Raw genomic sequence first — 23579 nt, forward strand, 5'->3', positions numbered from 1 at the left:
ATTAATCTAACAAATAATCATTATGATATATCAAACACCAATTTATTGATCGATCATTGGCTTCTCAAACAATATGCTATATATTCTTCATTCCTTCCTTCCAATAAAGAGAAATTATAATTAGAAACTAAATTCCAAATGGAGATACATCACAACCTTGTAAATCAAATGAAGTGTATAAGTCTACTTGTAAACTTTAGCGGGCTTCATTATCATATGTAATTCTAAAGAAATAAACAACAAGGCAAAAAAAAAATAGTAAAAGATAAAGAAAAATCTATAAAGAAAAGCATTGAAGGAAATAGGTACATTACAAAAAAATAAAAAATAAAAATTGTAAATAATATTTGCAATATGAGTTGCCCATCATTTTTAGTAACTAGAAGATGTTTTTATATTGTTATGAAGTTTGAGTTACTTGTAAAATTCTAATCTTAATCCTATATAGTCCACTTATAACAAATGAAGAGCTTGCATTATGAACTCTAATAAAATTTGAATTCTTATCAGCACATCTCCTTCATAACAATCACATATTTCCTCACTAATTAATTTATAATATGTTCCAGTATAATCTACTAAAGACTCATATTCATACTAGAAATTTAATCTTTTAATCAATGACTTATCTTTATTGTTAGATGTCTTTTTTGGTATATCTTATTGTTGACTATCAATTTTATCACACCATGACATTAATGAGACTCACCTAAATTAAATATATAATTTAAAAATAGAGTCACCACCTAATAAATAAATAACATTAGAGATCCTATAACCAACACTGGTCTTAGAGAATTTGGTTAAGGGGTTAGTTATGTCTAGGAGGAGATTAATGTCACCTTTATTGTATCCTTTCAAATGAAAGTTTATCTTTACTATGTATTTTTCTCTTAAATCTATTATTTTGTTAATTGACATAAAATATTCTAATTATCTCCTTAAGCTTATTTATAATATATTATCATTTCTTAGTGAATGGTTCAATATCAATCCCTAAAAATAGGTGACTTATTGATTTAATTATTTTATACATTATTGAATATTCATCCTTAGAAATAAAAGACTCGTTAATAGGGATGAAAATGAGTATCCATGGGTCAAGGTTTTTTTATATCTATATCGTATGTTGTAATCCATTTTTGGGTCCTCACAAAAAAAAATACAAAAAAATAATAAATATTTGTTCGAAAAAACCCCAAAAAATAATAATAGTGAAAAAAGGATGCCAAAGTGCCCAGTAAATGGTTAAAAATTGGTTGAGGAGGTTAAAAAATACAAAAATTAAAATTTAACAATATTTTATTGACTAATGAGAGCCCTGTTGACAAAGAACATTCAATTTGAGGAAGAAAAGTCCAAAATCTGATGTTTATGGACTCAATTAAATTTTATTAGAGGTTTAATTGAATTTATAAAGGTTTTAATTGCAAGAAAAATTGATTTTGGACTTAATTTGAGCTTTAATTGGAAGAAATTAAAGTTCTGAGATCAAATTATAATTTTTGGAAGTTAATTTGGTCAAATCAAGGGCTTAATTGTATAAATATTGAAATTTTATGGCCAATTAGAGGCCTAATTGAAGAAATATAAGGCCAAGGACAAAAGTGCAAAACGCGCGCAAATTGAAGGCCTGATTTTGAATCTGACGTGTTTTGGCACCAAAATCCATTTAAATGAAACAGCGTGTTTTGGGAAAAACAATATCATTTCATGCACTGTTCATAAAATAAAATAAAATAAAATAAAAGCTTGAAACTGTGCCGTTTTGAACGGCACCATCATCTTCTTCCCCTTGGATGCGCAGAGAATAGGGAAGAAGATTTTTTTTTCTCTCCTTTGTTTCTCACCGCCTTCCCTTTCCTCGATGACTTCAAAAAGACGCCGAATAAAGACACCCACTTGCCTAAAAGCTTTCCACGTGTTAGACAGGTGGTGAAGGGGTAGCAGCATAGTGGCCACCCCAGCCATGTCCCTCCCCTATTTTTGCCTATAAAAACAGCGGAGACGAGAAGAAAAAGGGACTGAGAGAAAAAAAAAAAAAAAAGAGTGAACCGAGAGAGAGATAACGAGAGAAGAGAGAGACAAAGGACAGAGAAGGAAAAAAAAGAGAACGAGAGAACATAAAAGAGAAGAAAAGGAGAAGACAGAAGAATAAAGAAGAAGAGAAGAAGATAAAGAAACAGGTGAGAAGAAGAAGCATAGCAATCGCTGCCACCCTCAGCTCCCCAGCAGCACTGCCAACCACCGCGAACCATCGGCAGCTCCACCACTCCAGGTAAACCCTTTGCCCTTTTATTTTGGCATTCACTTCTTCCTTTGCCATGCAAGACGTCCACAGTGCACGTCTGCAGGCGGGGAGAAGCTGGTTAATGTGGGCTTGGCTGATGTAGTTGGGTCAGGTTTGGCCCAAATACCCCAACCCATATATTTGGGCCTACCCTGATTTTCGTCAAAACTTTTAAAAATACCAAAAAATTAAAAAAAGAAAAAAAAATATTTCTGTGTATACGGCTAAGTGTCTCAAAGCTAAAAAAATCATATTGTGTTTTTCATACACCTAAAAACAATGTTTTAGCATACATTTTGGTTTTAATAACAAGTTTATTAAAGTCAAGAGAACATTAGCTAAAATTTTAAAAACAACAAAAAATTTATTTTGTTTTGTTTTAGTATCATGGATTACAAATTTATACGTAAAATGTATTCCTGATATTAAAAATGTATTTTTTTGTTTGTTGACAATATAGAACAGTTAGGTTTTACCCAATTAAGATAAAAAAACTCCTTACAGGTGAAGGCTTTTCTTAAATCTTAGACAGACTAGACCAACAATTAGAAACCACAACCAAACTTTAGATTTTATCAGACATTAAAACAATGCAGGCTACCTTAGGTAGGGCGTATTTGGGGTACTCATACCTTCCTTTTATTCAACTAGTCTACGTACCCGATCTCTGAGACCATTTAGGGTTCCTAGTGATCAGAATACTAGGTGGCGACTCCCATTAAATTTTTTTCACTGATAGGAGACAAGAATTCCTTGTCTCTACACATTTGGCAGAGATAGACCCATTACATTTTTCCTTGATGGTGGATTATCGTTGCGATGCCGCACATGTGCAACACCCTACCAATTACTTAACGGTTAAAGAATTTAGATATTTATACCTTGTTCATCGGATTTCATATGTCCAAATGGATATCTATTTTATGAAAATTATTTATTATTCAATAAAAAAATTTAAATAGTAATAGGTGTGTGGGGAGGGGTTATTAAATGATAAAATTATAAATCTTTTACTTATATGATACATATATATGTGTATTGTGCCAATATTAATATATCTATTGTCTTATTAGATGAGTAATGAATAAGATATTAATCGATAAGACAATTATTTATAAGAATTTACTCATTCGGGTCAGATCGAGTCGATATCAATCGGGTCAAGATTAAATTGTCATCCATACTCGTCAATCAATCTATTAAAATACAAGTCTTAGTAAAAACATTGTTAATTAAGCAAAACTTGATGAAAGCTAGTTAACATAATTTTAAACACATTTTTATTTAGAAATGAAAATTATTAAGCTTACATCAGTACCAAAAATAAAAGACACATAAAATAGACTTAAATTTATTTTTGACAATACAATGAAGAAATTTATTGTCTTGTTATTAGAATTATATTAAAAGAGTGTCTTGAGCCTACGCATATCGAAGCCTGAAATTAAAAGATAGGTAAAATAAAATTTAGTGTCCCTTGGATTAATTTTGAAGAGATATTTATTATTATTATTATTATTAAAACACAATTGAATAATGATTAAAATTGAAGAGATAATAATTATTGTTATTATTGAAAAGAAACAAGGGTCAAATTTTGGTTATTATAGATTTTAGCCTCTCTCTTTTTCTTTTTTTTCTAATTTTATGGTGAACAAATATTATATATTCTGTCGACATGAAGTTTTTATTCTTAGTATAAATAAATCGCCACTTAATGAGACCAACATCGACTTAAACCGGCATTGATGGAAAGGGACAATCGTCTCCATGGTAGGCAGAGCTCTCTGATTTTATAAAAATGGTGGTTTCTGGTTTTTTAATGGTGTAAAAGAAGGGTTCATTTGTATTGAAGATGACTGCTCGCGATGGGATGGTAGGATGAAAACAAGAGGTGATGAGAAAACATCTCATTCAAAGTGGGTATCTATCTTTCCTCTCCATTTCAAAGAGATAATCCATTTGAAAGAGATAATGAGAAGATTTATGTTGCCATTATGGAAACAATAAAAGATATCTTCCACGCGGTATATTATTATAATTTATAAACACAGCTAAAAGAAATTGGATTGATTTAACAGTTCATATAAACAATTTTAATATATAGTTTTAAATTATTTCATAATAACTTTGTGGTGTAACTTAGCTGCTTAAAAAAAAAGAAAAAAAAAAAAGAGTGGACGATCGATACACCTTAATTAGCTTTTTGTACCAAGGCAGGGTTTTTTTTATAGTCATTTAAGTTTTTTTTATTATTTTTTTGGTTTTTTTTATTATACTATTTAATGTGGAGATTTTATTTAATTTTATTATTTAATAGTGGATTGATGATATATCATTTTTTATTTTTATGATATAATAAAATAAAAAAATTAATTTTATCAAGTCAAATCTATAATTCAGGTTATGAATTTGAGAAGTTGAGGTTATGAATTTGAAAAGTTAACTAGGATTAACATGACATGTTTCATTTTTTTATTTTAATTTTATTTTTAAACGTGTAGTTAATGAGATCAAATTAGATAATTTTGATATAATTTAATTTAAAAATCAAGTTAAGTAAAAGCATTGAGTTTAACGATAATATAAAAAATATTATGCTATTTAGATATTATTTTTTATATATTTTAATAAATCTTAGCCTACTCTAGCAATGATAAGACGGGAAATAAACTAGTTTTCTATATAAAGTTTTCTTGTCTAATTTCTTTCAACTTCTAATCATAATTTCTTAGTACAATAACCCACCTGCTGGTGTCCCGTCGGGAGATGGCATATTTCATCCTCCATTATTAATGAAGTCCAACATTAATGTGACTAAAAGAGAATGCATAGAAAAATACTATTCATAGTCTATTTAAAAAATGTGATTACAATTAATTTTTAAAATAATTTTTATGTTGAAATACATTAATATAATATTTTTTTTAATTTTTAATAAATATTTTTTTGAATTTTTGTGAAACATTATTTACACCTTGTTCTCAAATAATACCTTTAAATAAATATAAACAAAATTATTTTTTAAAAGATAAATAACTAATCGTTTCTATTATATTAGGATAATACATTTAATTTCAAATTTTTTTTTCTTTTTAAGTTCATTTTTATCCTATTTTTTATATAAAATATTAATATTAATATTAATTTGAAATTTGAATTTTTTTCTTTTTTTTTCTTATAAAAAACTTTGTAATAAGTTTTATTAGGTAACTTTTCTCACTTACACATTTTTCCTTACGCATATTTTATTTAGAAACTTTGTTCAAAAATTAAAGATTTATTATCATACAATTTTATTCTTGTTAACTTATGTAATTATTGGAAAAGGCTTAGAACACCTCATTATGCTAATGATCATTAGACTTTTTTTTTATTATTTTTAAGAACAAGATTTACAAATATGAATCATTATATTTCTACTTTTATAATCATAATTTCATTTAAAAATAATCAAGAAACAATATGGATAGAGTAAGAAAAACTATATTTTATAATCATAAAATATCATACAACTAAGATTTGACATTAAAAAAAAAAGTGTGAAGGTTTTTTTTTAAGAAACCTAGAAGAAAGAAAAATCACTCACATGATAATTTTTTTATATATGAAAATAATAATATAGATAACACAATTAGATGTGGGCTACATATACACGAATACTAGTTTTTGTTTTAATTAATTAATTAATAATAATAATAATAATAATAATAATAATAATAATAATAATAATAATAAAATGTAATTGTAAAGGAATCCATGATGCCAATGGATAAGGCATAGATGAATGATTGCCACGGCACACGGACATTAGTGATTTGTGGGGGCAAGTGTGGATCAGACACGTGACAATAAGGTCATTTCCATAGTTAAGGCACGTGGATTGATTATGTGTCACTACATTTAAATCTTGACTACACACACGGATAAAAGAAAATAAAAGCATTGATATCAAGTTTGGAAAAAAGAAAATTTAAGAAAATTTTCTGTCTAAGAAATTTAAATTATAGTTTCTTAACATACATTAATGATAATCATTTTCAATTTAGTTTAATTTTTATATAAAAAAACAATCAAATAAAAAAAAAATAGATTTTAACCGAATTTTACCAGTTCATCTTAATCATAAATCAACCAGGTTTCATTAGGTTTTTACTTATTTCAAGTTTTTACTTTACTCGGATTAATCTAGCCATTAAATCCACCCGTCTAATCGGGTTTAATACTATGAATAAAATGTATATTATTAGCGAAACTACTAATTATCCACGAAAACCCTTTCAAATTAAAATAAAAAATTGTAATTAACTTTATCCGACGTGATAATAAACCCTATAAATACACTTCTCCCGAAGGGCAATATTCTTGCAAGAGCTCTTCTTAGTTCTTTCCTTTCTCCTTTTTCTCTCCTTCAAGAATTCTCTTACTTATCCAGGAGATATATAGGCAATAACCATTAGGAGGAGAAGGGTCCTGGCAAGCTTTAAACGCATGCATGGACAGCCTTGAAGAGAAGGTTTCTGTGTTCTTTCATGAAGATTTTGCTGATGAGTCGTCTGGTTGCTCTATGGAGGAAGAAGACGACTACGTGTCTGACAACAACTTGCACGACCCCATGGAAAGAGCCTTGTATTGGGAATCACAAGACGCCTTGCTTCAGGTATTTAATTTTAATTACAATAATTTAAAGCAAAATTTGCAATAACTTTAAAATACATTGAATTTTTATTTTTCTAGTATTTTTAATTATTTTAACGTGTTAATATCAATATAAAAATTAAAAAAATTATTCTACTCACTTGATATCATAATATAGTATCAAAAACACAAGGAGTGATTTAGTCAAAGTAGATCTTCCTGTCCATAGAAAAAGATTTTTTTTGGGTGGAAAAAGCAGAAAACTCTGAAGTACACGTGTGTCAACTATTGTATGGCCGGTTAGTGTGACGTGCCCAATTTTTGGCATCATTTATGTTAGCGGCAGCCTGAATAGTAAGTAATAGCCACGTGTACGGTTGCAGTAGGGTGGTTAGATGTCCCCTTCAAATTGCAAGGGCTCGCGTGGTGAAAGTGATATCCACCTCTTTAAAATCTTCGAGAAATAAGAAAAATATATCAACTTTAGAGCTTGGATGGGACTATACTTTGCTTCCTTTATATTTTAATCGATGTTTAGAATTTTCTTTCTTAATTAAAAGTATGTTTTCGTACTATTTTTTATACCTTTTCTTTTTTATGATCAAATCATAAATTAAAAATAAAGTTATTAAATTGAGTAATTAATTTAAAGTAATATTATTTTAAGATAAATTTTTAAAAATAAAATGATATTATTTTAAAATTAGATTTGACTGAGGTCAACTCAAGATTTGGCTAACTTAGTGCTAGAATCGGGTTGGATTTAATAAAAATTAAGGATAGCTAAAAATTTAGATGATCCAACATGTTGATAACGAGTTGACTCAGTAACTTGGTAGATTTAACAAAGAACAAGGGCATTTCCATACTTGCTAGTTATACGCGTTAAGTTTTTAAATCAATCTTAATTGCTCTGGCTGGCTACAACAACATCATGATAATCACTTAATAAAATATTTTTAATATCACGTTTTCTGTCCAGCACTTAATTATTGGAAAAAAAATAGAATAATCCTTACAATTTTTATTTGTAAAATAAATATATATTTTTATGTATCATTTCAATTTACTTGTGGAACTATAATGTGATCAATTGTATGAAGGGAGTTTTGGAGCGCTATAGCTCTATAGGCTCAAAGTTAAGGCAAGAGGTTAGCAGAGTTATAGGGGTAGCAAAAGAGAGTGATTTTTGCAATTGCATGAAGCCCACTGATGGCTGCACCAGCTGCTTGAGACAAAGGGTTGTCAATTTGCTCACCCAAAAGGGATTCGAAGCATCTCTTTGCACATCGAAGTGGAAAAACACCAGAAAGCATCCTGGAGGTGATAATTCTATCCTTCTCTCGCTAAATGCATTTTGTGGTAGGGTTGTTCTTGTTGATCTAGTCGGATTTGCGACGCCTTAATTTTCCAGGAAAACACGAGTACGTCGAGATAATTGCAGGCACAGTGGGACGCAAGAAGCCAATCCCATATCTGATTGAGCTTGAATTCAGAGACCAGTTTGAGATTGCCAAGGCAAGTGATGAATACCGCAATCTTGTGGCACTACTGCCAGAATACTACGTGGGGAAAGCTGACTACCTCAATGCCATTGTTGGCATTCTTTGTGATGCAGCAAAGAGATCAATGAAGGAGAAGAAAATCCATATGGGTCCATGGAGAAAGAGGAGCTTCATGCAGATGAAATGGTCAAATTGTTCGGAAAGACGATCTGTTGACAAGTCTTCAGGCAAATCTTTTCCCTCGTCAAGACAAGCACATGAATCCTGCTTGCACTTGTCTGCTGCTCCAGCTTTGACTGTCACTTGATCATAGGAAGTGAACCCATTTTCCTCTCGTTAGAAATCTTTTTTGACCTCCACGAGTGTATGATGCCCACCTATATACGATTATTATGTGAAGTGTTTATAGTTGTATAATTTTGAGGCTATGGTTGAGATGCTTAAGCTAGGCAGACCCCAGTGCTTAGCTCTCTACAAGGGATGTGCTAATACCATGTTTTTACCAGTAATGTATTGCGTTCAAGTTTGAGTGTGTAATCAGAAATGTATTGTGTTCAAGTCTTTTGCAAGTATTCATTTTCTGCAAGAAACTAACTTTATAATTTAGATCGATATAAACTAAGGTATTTGACTGGAAATTTCTGGATATAAATCAACATATTTGGATGAGAAATTCTCGGAAGTCCATTGTCTGCTTCCCATCCCCCACCTGGTCATTGCCCCTGATTTCCCTGAAATGCTGAAGCAAATTCCTTGTAGATTCATGCACTCGAGTGCTAATGCAAGGAAGCCAATCATTACGTCCAAAATTTGTGAGGTCTCAGGACACTGCTACTATGGCACAAATATTTTGGAATACTCTTGAGAACTGTGACTCAGTATGTGAATGACTAGAAATTCTTTCATGTAATTTCTGGCCATTATATCTACACATGCAAACCCTTTTTGACTTTCATTCAGGCTTTGAAGCCCTGGAATGATGATGAAAGGATCCTGAAGAGCCCGTCCGGGTTATCGGCGTGTACCTGTCAAGAATTTGGAGCAATGTGAGCTGCTCTAGAAAGAAATTAATAATGCAGCATTGAAATGCATTCCTACTCGAGCCAGGATATCTTCGCCATGGCACTAACATTAAAAACAATTGGAATTTTCTAGCCCCCCAGCACAAACCTGCCTGGATATTAACATGGGACTAGTTTCTGACAACAGTGAAAAAAATGACACCAGGGCAACATATTCATGTTGTACAGCTTAAAGCCTTAAGCTCAGTAAGCTGGCGAACTAAATGGGCATCATTTCAGAATATTCTGAAATCAGCCATCTTTTTTTATTTTGCAAATCAAGGTTTTCTAGGTCTAGCCACTGAATGAGTCTTCTACTTGCGCCCTATCCTCAGACAATTGAGGATAAGCTTCGAAAATCATGTTTAGTTTTCAATGTACTTTACTTAGAACATGGATGGAGGGGAGTAGTTTGAAAATAATAATGTCAGAACTAGAGATATTAAAGCATGCAGAAGAAAAATACCCAGTGGCCAGCATCTTCAAGGACATGCATTTCAACTCCAGCTCCCTCCTCAGCAGCCAGATCTTCAGCAGCATGAATTCTCTGGAGATCTTCAAGGGCCCACCGGTGCAAGCTCCTCTCTGCTTTCAAAAAATTTACATGCACACCTTGAGGCAAATTTTCAACAAATTTCCTGCAGTCAACAACATGGATTAACTTGAGTAAGGAAGCAATGCTGATCAAAGTAGAGCAAGGTACTGTTTTTAACTCGCATTAACCATATTTCAAGATTACCACAAATTTGTTTCTTCATATGATTGGTACATTTCAGAAATTCCATCGAGGTCAAACATCCAAGAGAAACTTGATGATGGCGAACCAGGAGGGCCATTTGTTTTAAGATTAGTCACCACCCACTGGACATAAAAAGCAGAAGACAATTAATGCCAAGAACTTGACGGGATCACAATTAGCATCTTTATAGAAAAACATAATTGAAGTACAGAAAACAAACTAAATAGAAGTTAGCTTAATTACTCAGTAATCTCAGTTACAATCCTAAAGTTGCACCAAACATGAAGTAAGCAATATATTGATTTCTCTAGCAGCTTATTTGCTTTATGAGAGCATGTAGTTGCTGGGAGCTCTAGATGCTATTGCCTAAACGGGGTTTCCCTCCTTTCCTCCATATTCAAATTGAAACTCCAGCAAGATGCTGTCTGATTTCAGCAGTCAAACAGCTACTCATAATAATATATTTCAAACTGTCTTTTCGAATCTGAATCAGATCTGCACCATGTATCCTACATCATGCTACATGTAAACTACTCTCTCCTGATCTTTCTAATTATCTTCCACCAAAATAAGATCTAATTCCACACAAACTTTTGTTTTTCGGGGCGGAACAAGAGTTAATGAAGAGTCCAAGGAGAAGAATTTGTCACTGTCATTTTATTAAAATTAAATCTATGGGGGCAAAAAATAATGTTTGCCATTGTACCTCCATGAAACGTCTGTGAAGACTGTCCATATGATTAGCAGGAAAGTAATCAAGCTAGGAGCAGAAATGATGTAGAAAAAGATGAAAACCTTTAACATCTCTATATACAATATACCTCAAACTGCAAACATGACATTTTATTACTAATGTGAATGAAGATTCTCACATAGATTACAACAGCAACAGCAATTTTTTTCATGCAGAAACCGAACAACAATATGAGTATCATGAATAAGCATTTGGAATTCAGAATATACCTGTGCAATATCCTTAGAAAACCCTTCTTGTATAAGAGCATTGACAATATCTCGCTTTGAGAAGACCTTCCTTGAAGAAAGATTATAACATACTCATAATAATGCCCAAAAAAAAACAAAGAAGAAAACAGACATCCAAACAAAGAGAAGACACAAATACTGTATATTTGGTGGTAGTTACAGGTACCAAAAAAAAAAAAAAAGTCCAAACAGACATCGAAGGAATAGAGTAGATATAATCACTCAAGATAACGGTAGGAAAGATAAGGGTGACAGACAATGCTTGGATGCTGAGTTAGAGAATTCAACACTAAGTAGAAGTGCATCGGTGTTTAAGGAAAAATCACTTGCTTGGATGCCGAGTTAGAAATCCAACTCTAAATAGAAGAACATCTGTGTTTGAAAAAAATCACTACCCCACCAAGATAAAAACAGCATCACTATCACATCAAAAAGGTCTATGATACACCCAAATATGGGTGTTATAACTTATGAAACATACCTCCTTTGGTAGTTTCCTTATAAAAGATATTAGTTCTGCAGGATGGTCTTCTCCATCTCCACCAGCCCTAACTTTTCCAGGAGTAGCATCTAGAGACCAAACCTGAAGTGGCGCGAAGACTATAAGAATTTAAAGAGATAAAGCAAAATGAAATGACAAAGACCAACCATAGAAAATTAATTAAGGACACTGTTATTATACATAGAGAAAATGGATTACTTGCTGCAAAACTTGGACTAACATCTGAAAACTGGTATTTTAACCCAATCTTATGTTCTAAACCATCTAAAGAATATTTGCAGATTATAAACTTACTCTTACAGATTGGGCAAGAGGCTTTGCAGCTTGTTCCACCATACTCAAGGCAACTGCATGGACAAATAGGGAGAATGTTAATGCATTGAAGTCAATTAAAATATCAGATTGGTAAATTGCATGTCAAGGAAAGTAGATGTACCTTTTCCACCAAAGCTGTGCCCAATTAAAACACGAGGTGTTATTCTAAGCTGTGCAACCTATTCAAACAAAATCACTAACATTTAATTAGCCATAAAAATATTCTCGAGTGGTGGTTGGGAGGCTTATTGTGGTTAGGAAGGAGGTCTCAACAAAAGAAGAGCTGCAACAATTTCAAGAAGCATAAAAAGCTGGAGCGCATTAACAGCCGCATCAGCCATGCACAAAGAACCCACCATCTTGGACTCTTGGGGCTGTCTCAGTTTTAAAGAAATGAAAAATAGAAGAACAAATTGTCCATGAATAAATAGCCAAAGCTTAAAAGTCACTCACTAGCTTTAACACATCAAAAGCAGTTGAGGCAACAGTGTGGGGCCCCCTCTTTCTGATTGATGCTGAATCACCGTGGCACCGCAGGTCAACCAAAAGAAACTGCATAATTTGTCAATGATAAGTAATATTCTAATCACCCTCAAATCCATGCCAAAACTGACTCATTTGAACGCCTTAAATCCAAAGTAATGTACTTCATGCATAATTGTTGAAGTTCATGATTGTATACAAGTTCTCCCCCCAATAACCCACTACAGTTGGATTATAACTGGACAGTGATTGTTTTCTCTTGCTTCCATAATCTTTAGGCATGCATGTAGAACAGGGACAAAGAAGTCACACAAGTATCGGCAGACACTCACACAATAGACCTTCAAAAGTACATGAGCATTATATGACAGCATTAAAAGATCACATGAAGATGTTAAAATGCAATTGCTATGTTGGCGCCATTTTCACAATGGAACCTATGCTCACATGCAGACCATGAAATCTAATTGCTTCATATGGTTGGAACATAGGGCGATTGTAATCCTCGGTCATACTGATACAAATATCACAGGGAATTATGGAACCATGCTAGCTTGACCTAGCACTTTTTTTGGGGTTATACAGAATATAAAAGATACAAAAGGAAAAAAAAAAAAAAACAGTACCTGCCATGCTGGAAATTCTTGTGCCAATCTCCGTGTAAAGGTTCCTGTGATATTTTAAATCTGTAAACTATATTTCAAAAAGTTCCTATTAATGTGTGTGTGTAAAAGCATACAAAAAGCAACTAATCAAAAGATGTTAGAAATTAATGCATGAAGTTCTGCAGCATAAGGTAGTGAGACCACTTCACTGAGGTGATGGCACTTTGAAAACAAAATCGTCAGAAAAGGAACACTTCACATTTCATAATTTTATAGAAAGTGTGTGATTTCTTCTTTTTTATTTTGTGTAGGATATATTCTAAATTTGATGGTTGAGACATACTTAATTGCTTAGGTTATCAATGCTACAGCATAACTTGAAACACATCACAGTTGGAACCTATACTTCAAGGGGAAAAAAACAGAAAGGATAACAACTTAGATTAATGAGCTCTTTAGTTTTTTGCAATTTAGTGTTTCGTCTTTCATAATTGTTAATTCCAAGGTTTCTAGGATTTTCAAAGGGTGTTTATTTTGGAAGTCTAAGTTAGTCCCCTGGCTCATCTCCATTAGATAGTCTCCTGTTTGAAATCCTAGTTCTAGAAGGAGATATGGTATCCCAACTTGCAATCCAAGGGAAAAGGGTTAAACATCAACATGGTGCAAGTATATAACTGTTGTGAAAATTATATTTTCTAACAAATAATCAAGGCAAATATAGAAAATCATAAATGAGTTGAAAATAATAAATAGTACTTACCCCAGTTCTTCCTGCTGCCTAAAATTCCATGCAGAAGCACGGCTGTTGGTGGATCCGGCTTTGATTTACCCGTCACAGAACCCCATTTTACCTATGCAGCAAATCATTCAGCATAAGCAATTCTGCCCATGAAAAAAATGTATACACCCACTCCGCTGACCTCAACTCAACTCAACTCCATTTCACTCTCAAAATGTAATATGAAAAGATAGCACATCAATCATAAACCTAAATTGCCATACATCTTCTCACTAACTATAATCAGTTGGACTTGGACCAACTTTCCAAATCTATTCATTTTCACCATTGAATCGATATAAGACAAAAAAAAAAGTCTTTACAATTGCACACCTCATAAGAAAAGAAAAAAAATTCATTGTCTTTACATGAACCATTAATTCATCAAATATTCTGTAGATAACCAAGAAGTAACAATTCATTCTAATAATGTTAAAAAAATGGTAAATTTGGGAACAACTTACAAGTGGTACTTGAACAAGATCATATGCCTGCAGACATAACAAAAATCCCATCACTCAAACTGAAAATACTACTAATTTTCTACCACCCTAATTCTTTTTTTCTTTCCTGAGTTAAGAAAAAATAATTAAATGAACAAAATTGGATATACCAAGACAGCAGGCCGGCCGGCCGTATCTCTTCCGTAAACGACCCTCTCATCTACCAATGCCATCCGTATGCTCCTCTTTTCTTTATTCCCTCTACTTGATTTACCCTCGGTACCTAACTGGAATTCGTTTTTCTAAAAAAAAAAAAAATATCAAAATAACACTCTAATAATAATAATAATAATAATAGTAATTAAAAAGAAGAAGAAAAAAAACTTGAAATCACACGATCACCTGAAACGGCATTGAAATCCTGGTTCTAGAGGAGGTGGCTCTCCAATTTAAACCGAAATCTAAGTTCTTCTTGTCAATGCAATTAACGGCGGGTTCACGGCGACCACCGCACGTCATGATATTAGAAATTGCTGACATTTCTCAGAAACCGTTCATGCAAGTACGCGCAAACCGATTAAAAAAAACAGCTAGAGAAGTGTTTAGTTGTGATGAAGCAGATAAAAACGGCAGCGTATTAGAAGGGATTTGCAAGAGCGTGCGCAATGCAAAAGGAAGGTTCAAAAGGGAAAGGCAATGGAACGCGGAGAAATTTAGAGGTTTCTTGTTTGCCTTTATTAATTTGATATAAAAACTGAATCCATTAATAGTAAAAATAATAATATATTTTTAAAATATATAGAGTGAGGGATTGGACGGAAAGCGGAGGCGGAGATACCAAAGCTTGCGCCTTCTCAGGGTCTCGTGGTCGCTGTGGTGGTAGGGACAAGACGGTGTCTACTACCACTAGCTCTCTTTTACGCGGCAGCCATTTGATAATGAAATGACTAAAATGTCATTTTCAGTTTATAGTGATTGTCACGTGGATGGGCACATGGTCATCTTTGCTCGCTGGCAAAAGAAGCGACTTGTTATGTTTTGTTTTTCAACGGTTCGTTCGTTTCGATGAGTTTCTCATAGAGCGTTTCGGGTTCTTGAGGGTGAATCGCGTTGCGTTTCAAAATTGAAGAATCGCGTTTCGGACAATTGCTTTTGTGCGGTTGAAACTGGCAAAACCCTAAACCCTCACAGGCCACAGGGTTCTCTCATTATCTTCTCTTTTCTCTCCCATTTAGCGTGAAAAACACTCTTCTTGCCTGCCTGCCTGCCAATCCTAAGCCAAGAAGTATACGGATATCTCAGCAGCCGTCAAACCCTAATTCCGATTTGGACCGGTAAAGTTCTATCCCCCCTTCCAAATTGTTTTTGTTTCATTTTCTTTTCTTTTCTTTTCTTTTTACACTAAGATTTCATGAATTTTTTTGGGTTTTTCATTTAGTTCTGTATGAACATTTAAGCAGTGAAAAATCAATGATTGCTGTTGATTTTTGGTTTTTTTTTCTAGTTTCTTGAATGATTTTTTTTTGGGCTTTAGAAATCAATGGTTTGAAATGGTATTGATTGCTGTTGAAAAAAGTAAGAATATTTGTTTTTTTCCTCGTTATTCATACTTATTGTTATCGAAAATCAAGGAAACTTCAAGTCAATATGACCTACGTTAAGACTTGCATGCTACCTGGTGTTATTTCCAGATTATTAACCTGTAAATTAAACCTAGTTATGCCAATTCATTTGCATTTTATCACTCCATCTAGATTTTCTTTCTTTTTTTCTTCTTTTTTTCTTTTGGAAGCACAATTAGTCCATAACTTGCATCGTTATCAATGTTTACAGGGGAAGTGCTAAATAGCAAAGAAGATTGTGGTAGGCTGCTTGAGTTGGGTAATCTATTCAACCTTTTCCTTGATCTTGTAAAGCGAAAATTGAGTCGTTTACTTGGAAAATTCTTTCTTTCCAATTTAGTCTTTGCAAGTGCAGGCAAAGTAATGCAATCAGTTTGGACTCACCATGTTATTGAACACTGTGGTTATGTTTATAGTGCATGCCTTCTTCTTCTCCGCGTTTTGTGTTAAGAGGACTTTCTGTAAGTCAAATAAAAAAATGCATACCTAAACAAGGGAAACAAAGTGCCATAGCAGTAGGTGTTCAAAGCAATTACCCTGTTGTAGAAACGGAGGCATCTAACAATGTTTCTATGATAGATAACCTTTTTAATTCTCTCAAAGACCTTGCAAGGAAGGGACATTTATTAAAAGCATTTGAAACCCTCTCTCTGATCAAGCTCCATGCCTCTTCAGCTAATCGTGATGTTATCTTACATTCAATTTCTTCATTGCTTTACTCTTGTACCAACCTTAAATCACTCCCGCAGGGTAAACAGCTCCATGCCCACACCATCTCTTTGGGATTTGAAAATCATCTCGTTTTGGTTCCCAAGCTTGTCACATTTTACTCAAGCTTCAGTCTCCTAGCTGATGCGCACATCATCACTGTGAATTCAGATATTGTGAACCCTTTGCCTTGGAACTTGCTTATCTCTTCCTATGTTAACAATGGGTTACATGGAGAGGCGCTTTCAACATATAGAGAAATGGTACATAAAGGGGTCAGACCTGATGATTTCACTTATCCATCAGTCCTTAAGGCTTGTGGTGAAAAATTGGATCTGGACTTTGGGAGGGAGGTACATGAGTCTATTAATGCTGCCTATGGGCACAGATGGAACCTGTACGTGCATAATTCCTTGGTTTCCATGTATGGAAAATTTGGGGAATTGGATGCTGCTCGTCGCTTATTTAATCAAATGCCAGAAAGAGATGCTGTTTCTTGGAACGGAATAATCAGTAATTATGCCTCCAGGGGCATGTGGAAGGAAGCATTTGAACTGTTTGAAGAAATGAGACTAGCAAGCGCAGAAGTGAATATTATAACTTGGAACACCATAGCAGGAGGGTGTGTACAGACAAGAAATTTTAAAGGGGCACTTGAGTTGCTTTCTCAGATGAGAATGTGTGGCATCGATTTGGATCCAGTGGCAATGATTATTGGCTTAGGTGCATGTTCACACATTGGGGCCATTAAGTTAGGAACAGTGATTCATGCTTCTGCAATTCGTAGTTGTTTCGATGGATTTAATAATGTAAGAAATGCACTGATAACCATGTATTCACGGTGTAAAGACCTCAGGCATGCTGACATTTTATTTAAATCAATTAAAACTAAGAGCTTAACTACTTGGAACTCCATGCTTTCTGGTTATACTCACATGGACCGATCTGAGGAAGCCTCGTTCCTGTTCAGGGAGATGCTGTTTTCTGGGATTGAACCTAATTATGTGACTATTGCAAGCATTCTTCCCCATTGTGCTCGAGTGGCAAATTTACAACAAGGGAAGGAGTTCCATTGTTATATTATGAGGCGAGAAGGGTTTGAGGACTATTTATTGCTTTGGAATTCCCTCGTTGAGATGTATGCAAGATCTGGAAAGGTTTTATCAGCAAAAAGAGTGTTTGACTCATTGAGAAGGAGGGATAAAGTGACTTACACCTCCTTGATTGCTGGGTATGGTATACAGGGAGAGGGGAAGACTGCACTAAAATTGTTTGATGAAATGATCAAACATCGGATTAAACCAGACCAGGTCACCATGGTGGCAGTTCTATCTGCGTGTAGCCATTCTGGTCTAGTAACTGAAGGAAACGTGTTGTTTGAAAAGATGTCAACTCTCTATGGGATAGTTCCCGCAGTAGAGCACTTTTCATGCATGGTTGATCTCTTTGGGAGAGCTGGATTGTTAAATAAAGCAAAGAAAGTAATTACCAGTATGCCTTACAGGCCAACCACTGCTATGTGGGCCACTCTTGTAGGCGCCTGCCGGATCCATGGAAACACAGAGATAGGGGAATGGGCAGCTGAGAAATTGCTGGAAATGAAGCCTGAAAATCCAGGTTACTATGTGTTGATTGCGAATATGCATGCTGCTGCTGGTCGTTGGAGCAAGCTGGCAGAAGTCAGGACTTACATGAGGGATTTAGGTGTGAGGAAGGCCCCTGGATGTACCTGGGTTGATGTCGGCTCTGGATTCTCCCCCTTTGTGGTTGGTGACACTTCCAAACACAACTCAAATGATCTTTACGAATTGTTGGAGGGGTTGACTGATCTAATGAAAGATGCCGGTTATGTTGCCGGAGAAAATTTTAGTTCCGAAGATGAAGTATTGGAGGAGATAGAATGCTGCAACTTGTGAATTTTAGTTCCCTGAATTGTGTTGTCCTTGGGACTTTTACTTGGAGAGAAAGTGCTCGATGCAACTTGTTGAGCACATTGAATTGTGCAATTTTTACTCTGGATTTATATAATTTATAAAAATATATATATAAAAATAAATAAACTGGTTCCACTTGTAGAATAGCAATTATGAAAATGGGATTTACCAAGTTGAATATACATTTGACAACCAAAATCATAATGATTTGCTCTCGTTGTTTAAAATGAAAAGAAAATGATGGTATGGTTTCAGAGGATGATATCTTTCATCTATGCACAGGCTTTCATCACAGCTGGTCTGCTAATTGAGGAAATCGCTGCAGCAGCCAAGTTACACCCCTGATAGCAACCTGTTTCTCGAAAAAAAAAAAAAAAACATCACAACCACTAAAAAGCAAATCTACTACAGATATTCAAGATCATGTAGTATAAATAAACCTTTGAGCTAGAGAAATGAAAAAGTACACCCATGAGAGCTGTGAGGATGTTTCTTTGTCAAGGTAATCCTTTGAACCAGAGAAATGAAAAATTCTCAAGGTAGAAATGTTAATCAAGGGTGGACAAAGACAATGTGTGTTTCTGTGTGTGTGAGAGAGAGGATATTGAAGCAGCTCTCAATAAATGGTTTAGTCAATATTGAGTTCATAATTCCATGGCATGCTACACAAAAACTAAAAGGCCTGTCATTTTTCTCATCCTCGCTGGTTCACAGGAACTAAATGGCCTTGCATACATACCAAAGCTGCCTCCCCAGGCTTGACTGCAGGCTCAACACTGTCTCGTCCATAACTGTTTCAGAAAATGGATAAGTTTCCTCAACGAAAACATGTCTTCCCAAATAGATATCGTTTTCAAAATGTAAAGTTCTGTGGCATATGATCCAAATACTTCTTAAGATTGAAGATTGGTGTTGTTAAATAGCCTCGAAAAGTAGAAAGCGTGCTAGTGTTTTATATCAGCAATGGTCCAGAGGAACACGTTGCAGGATCAAACAACTCCTTAAATTTAAAAGCAGGAATGCATCAGAATTCTATCTATCGCTGAAAACTGTAGAGCATGTTGATACTGCTCAAAGAAAGTCAAAAGAAAGTCAATGAGCCAGTTTCAGTGACAAGAGAAAGTCACACAGACTCTAAGCTCAATTGCTGAGCTGGGTTGAGACCTGGGAGAGATTCTGGAGACATATGTGGGATATATCTGTATAAAACAAGTTCCATTTGTACAAGATCACTTACATTATTTGCCTCTTGCCATTCACAGCATCTAGCCGATAAAAGCTGCATCCTTTGCTAAATGGGAAAGACTTGCCCTTCCATTCTGTAATGATTAGCATTACAATTTATCCAGAGAAATCATGACAACATTTACTACCATTACTTAACATCCTAAGCAGGGAACATAAATCACTAAACAACATGGAAGGTAAAGAGTTGATGGAAGGTAGGGGGATGTTTGGTATCATTTCCATTTCATGTTTTCAGATTTTTGGTTTTAGTTTTCAGTTTTCTTAGAGCAGAAAACTTCTTTGGTTTAGCAGTTCTTATTGAAACAGACAATTTTCATATCTCATTTACAATTCTTGCAAACCAAAACAGAAATGATAGCAAACAGCCCTAAATAAATTCCATTGAAGTGCTTTTTTCCATATTAGGTAGTGCTTGGTACAAGCATAATGGGGTCAAAAATCCACACCCATTTTTTTAACTCCATACGAACATCATTTATTGTGTAAAAACACTTTGAAAATGAAATCATAACAAGCTTAGCTTAATAGGTTTTAGATTTATTTTATAGAGGTTATCAGTTTGAATTCTACAAATCTCAAAATCACTAAAAGCTTATATAATTATCAAGTTCAGGACCCATAAAATTAGTCAAAATACATACAAATTGACTCAACATCCACGTTTAATAATAATAATAATAAAAAAAAAAACACTTGTAAATGTATTACCGAACACAAAAGTCAATACTAATAAATAAATTATTCTTTGGATTTTGTTTTTTCGACCCAAATTTATGTTAGTCCCCGTACTTTTTGTAAATCCTAAAGGTAAGCATATTAGGATCGAGAGAAACCCAAAAGCGTTTAATAACACGAGTCGTGTTTTCAAACATGATGGAGGACTAAATTGTGATCATGTTAAGAGATTAGGGATTAAAGAACATTTTACTCATACAAATAAAGAATTACGTTTTTGAAACATACCTAAATGCCATGTAACTCCGACCGCAAAGGAATCCTCGTTAGAGATATCATCAATCACAAACTGGAGGTCTTTGCTTACAGTATCAATGAACTTGTTGAAGAACTCCAGTATTGCCTGCGCAAGGGTTTTGTGTCATCCTTCTATTATATTTTATTTTTTATATTTTCAATTAGGTAAAATTAATTCAAATTAAGTTATTAAACACCGTTGGTCTCATGACCTAGTTTAAAATTTAGATTCAATGCTGATTTGTATCAATAAAAAACAACATAGTTTTATTTATATAACAAAAAATTTAAAACAATACCATTTAAATTTAAATGAAGCGGTATTTAAATTTAAATGAAGCTGGTTAGCAAGGTTTTAAATTGTTTTTTTCAATAAAAAAAATAGTATAGTAAAATAAAAATTTAAATGGAGTAACATAATTTGAAAAGTTATAACGAAAAGACTAAGTTTGAGCTTGTCATAATCAAATTATACAACACTTGAATTTTAAAATTACAACATTTAGTAAATATTACTATTTTCAAGTGTCATATTTCAAAATAATAACAATTTAACATGTAGTGCTTTTAAAACGCAACATATCAACAAGGAACATAAACAAACAACAATCCATAGCACCCCCCCGCCTCTCTCTAAAGACACCAACAACCCTCTTTTCTTTAAAAATCCGACAAATCACTTGTTTCCTCCCCTTAAAACAGCAAAAACTCAAATTTATCTTAATCTCCAAGCCTTGTAGGATATTTTCTTCTTCAAAAACTATCATTGCTTTCAATAATAAATATCATAAGAGCATTAAATAATAAATCTTATAAAAACCCTTCAAAATATGGGATTTGACTACTGGATTTTGGTTGTATGATTGTAGGGATGACTACTGAAACTCTTAGACATTTAATTAATGTTGTTATTCTGAAATCTGACATTTAATATATGTCACGATTTTCAATAATAATAGTTATATGTAGTGTTTTAAAATCATAACATTAATTAAATGTTATGTTTATAACTGTAATATTAATTAAATATCACATTTTAGAGCAACGATAACTTCAAACTATATCATTTTTAATTAAAAAAAATTTAATTGTATTATTTCACCCAAACATTAGATTTTCTATGCTAATCCAAAATAACCGTTTTAAATCGAACCGCCTAGCCAATTCGACCGCTTCCTAAAATCGACATGTGAGACGCGGCCTAGATTATTAAAATCAAGCATTAGCACGTGACTTACGCGTGCGTGCAAGAAAGAAAGAGAAGAGATTAGCAGGCGGTATGTTTTGAGTACCTTGCGACCAACGAATGGACGAGGAAAGATAAGGTCCTCGTACACACAATTCTCGGCAATAAGCTCCTCCACGGAGTCCAAATCATGGCCGTTGATTCCTTCATAGAAGCTCCTCACGACATCTGATGCAGATTCCACGGATGGTGCAACGGTGACCGTTTGATTTTCTGATGAGGAGGCTTTGATTGGGGTCTTTGAAGCCCATGCCTTGCTGCTAGAGGTGAAAATGTTAGCATGTTGAGTGGAGATGAGCTGGGGACGAGATAGAGTGGGAATCCTGTGAAGGGGAAGAGGTTTTGAAGAAAAGAAAGATGATGCGGTGGAGCTCATCAGCATGGCTAGTGATGATTATTTGGTTTTGTTTGTGTCCAATTTTTAAGACAAGTATATGTTATAAATATTATGCTGCAGACAACAACAAGAGGTCTAAAGCTATGGTGTTATAATGGTTTTTTTTATTAAAATAATTTTTGTTTGAAAATATATATAAATAATATTTTTATTTTTGAAAATTTATTTTTTATATTAATATATTAAAATGATCTAAAAATATAAAAAAATATTAATTTAAAATAAAAAAAATCAAATCCTTACTAAAACACTTTCCAATTATAAAAGCAAACACCTTGTTTATCTTCAATTTTCGAGATCATACTTTCTTCTCTTGAATGTCTTATGAAATGACTTTATTTTTAATAAATTAATTAAAAAAATAAAGATTTATTTTTATGAGAATTAGAGATTTAGGTTTAAGTTTAGAATTATGAAAACATATATTATCTAATTGTTACTGATTAAAAAAAAAAAAAAAAGCACTTGGGTGATGATTCTATTTTTGACATGTTTCATTTTTTCAATAAATTAAATATAATAATTCAAAATTATTTTTTGATTTTTTTGCTTGATTTGTCTAAATGAATTTAGATAAAGGGCATGTAAATAAATTATTAGTTCTATATTTAAAAAAAAAAAACTTGAGAATAATTATGGAATAGTGAAGCTTATCTTCTTTTTTTTTTCAATTCAACTCTCTATGTTTTTTTTCAATTTAATTTTTTTTCCTCTTAATTTCATGATTTTATTTTTTGTAATAGCATTTAGGTTACCTTTAGATCAACTAAATTGACTGGATTATATCAGGACAACTTACACATGATTTAATTTTAAACTAGGATGAAACAAGTATTAGTGTATATGCCCTATAATCAATCGGTTGGATACACGTGACGTTGACTTTATTCATGTATATATATTTAATTTATTAATAAATGCTTATTTATTTTTAATATTCATCAAATATTTCATTAATGAATCCAAAGTAAATATATAGTCTTTGAGACAAAATTACTTTGTAAAGAAAATTATAAAGTTGTTATAATTATGAGGTTTATATTGCATCAAAGCTGATGGTTCATGGTTTTCTAAAAACCTCCCCCATTTAAAGGTCATCACATGAAAGT

At 33.2% G+C, this 23579-nt stretch overlaps 4 protein-coding genes across 6 annotated transcripts; 2 read left to right on the forward strand and 2 right to left on the reverse strand.

Annotated features, from left to right (window-relative positions):
* Positions 1 to 6650: 6650 nt before the first annotated feature.
* Positions 6651 to 8991, forward strand: LOC118056601 (uncharacterized). The gene is made up of 3 exons (XM_035068843.2): positions 6651 to 6950; positions 8032 to 8251; positions 8343 to 8991. Exons 1-3 carry the CDS (start codon positions 6786 to 6788, stop codon positions 8738 to 8740), a joined length of 783 nt encoding a protein of 260 aa, XP_034924734.1. The 5' UTR covers positions 6651 to 6785; the 3' UTR covers positions 8741 to 8991.
* LOC118056600 (uncharacterized) lies at positions 8982 to 14883 on the reverse strand. The gene is made up of 13 exons (XM_035068842.2): positions 14746 to 14883; positions 14514 to 14645; positions 14365 to 14391; positions 13883 to 13973; positions 13144 to 13187; positions 12488 to 12586; positions 12156 to 12213; positions 12014 to 12066; positions 11699 to 11800; positions 11197 to 11262; positions 10234 to 10355; positions 9961 to 10132; positions 8982 to 9458 (listed from the first exon to the last, which is right to left on the reverse strand). The coding sequence occupies exons 1-13, from the start codon at positions 14881 to 14883 to the stop codon at positions 9390 to 9392; spliced, it is 1173 nt and encodes a 390-aa protein (XP_034924733.1). The 3' UTR covers positions 8982 to 9389.
* On the reverse strand, positions 14746 to 22541 carry LOC118056602 (uncharacterized). 3 transcript variants are annotated; one of them, XR_004688827.2, is made up of 5 exons: positions 22120 to 22541; positions 20819 to 20933; positions 19845 to 19926; positions 19048 to 19398; positions 14746 to 18959 (listed from the first exon to the last, which is right to left on the reverse strand). XR_004688827.2 is itself a non-coding variant. In XM_035068845.2 (5 exons), the coding sequence occupies exons 1-5, from the start codon at positions 22453 to 22455 to the stop codon at positions 18897 to 18899; spliced, it is 648 nt and encodes a 215-aa protein (XP_034924736.1). In that variant the 5' UTR covers positions 22456 to 22540; the 3' UTR covers positions 14746 to 18896. The 3 variants fall into 3 exon arrangements, 2 of the variants coding, with proteins under 2 accessions (XP_034924736.1, XP_034924737.1); XM_035068845.2 differs by having other exon boundaries at positions 19347 to 19398; positions 22120 to 22540; XM_035068846.2 differs by lacking the exon at positions 19048 to 19398.
* LOC118056599 (pentatricopeptide repeat-containing protein At1g71490) lies at positions 16385 to 18628 on the forward strand. The gene has a single exon (XM_035068841.2). The coding sequence runs from the start codon at positions 16385 to 16387 to the stop codon at positions 18587 to 18589; it is 2205 nt and encodes a 734-aa protein (XP_034924732.1). The 3' UTR covers positions 18590 to 18628.
* Positions 22542 to 23579: the final 1038 nt, after the last annotated feature.

This window comes from Populus alba, chromosome 19 (genome assembly GCF_005239225.2).
Source record: "Populus alba chromosome 19, ASM523922v2, whole genome shotgun sequence".
Lineage (NCBI taxonomy): Eukaryota > Viridiplantae > Streptophyta > Magnoliopsida > Malpighiales > Salicaceae > Populus > Populus alba.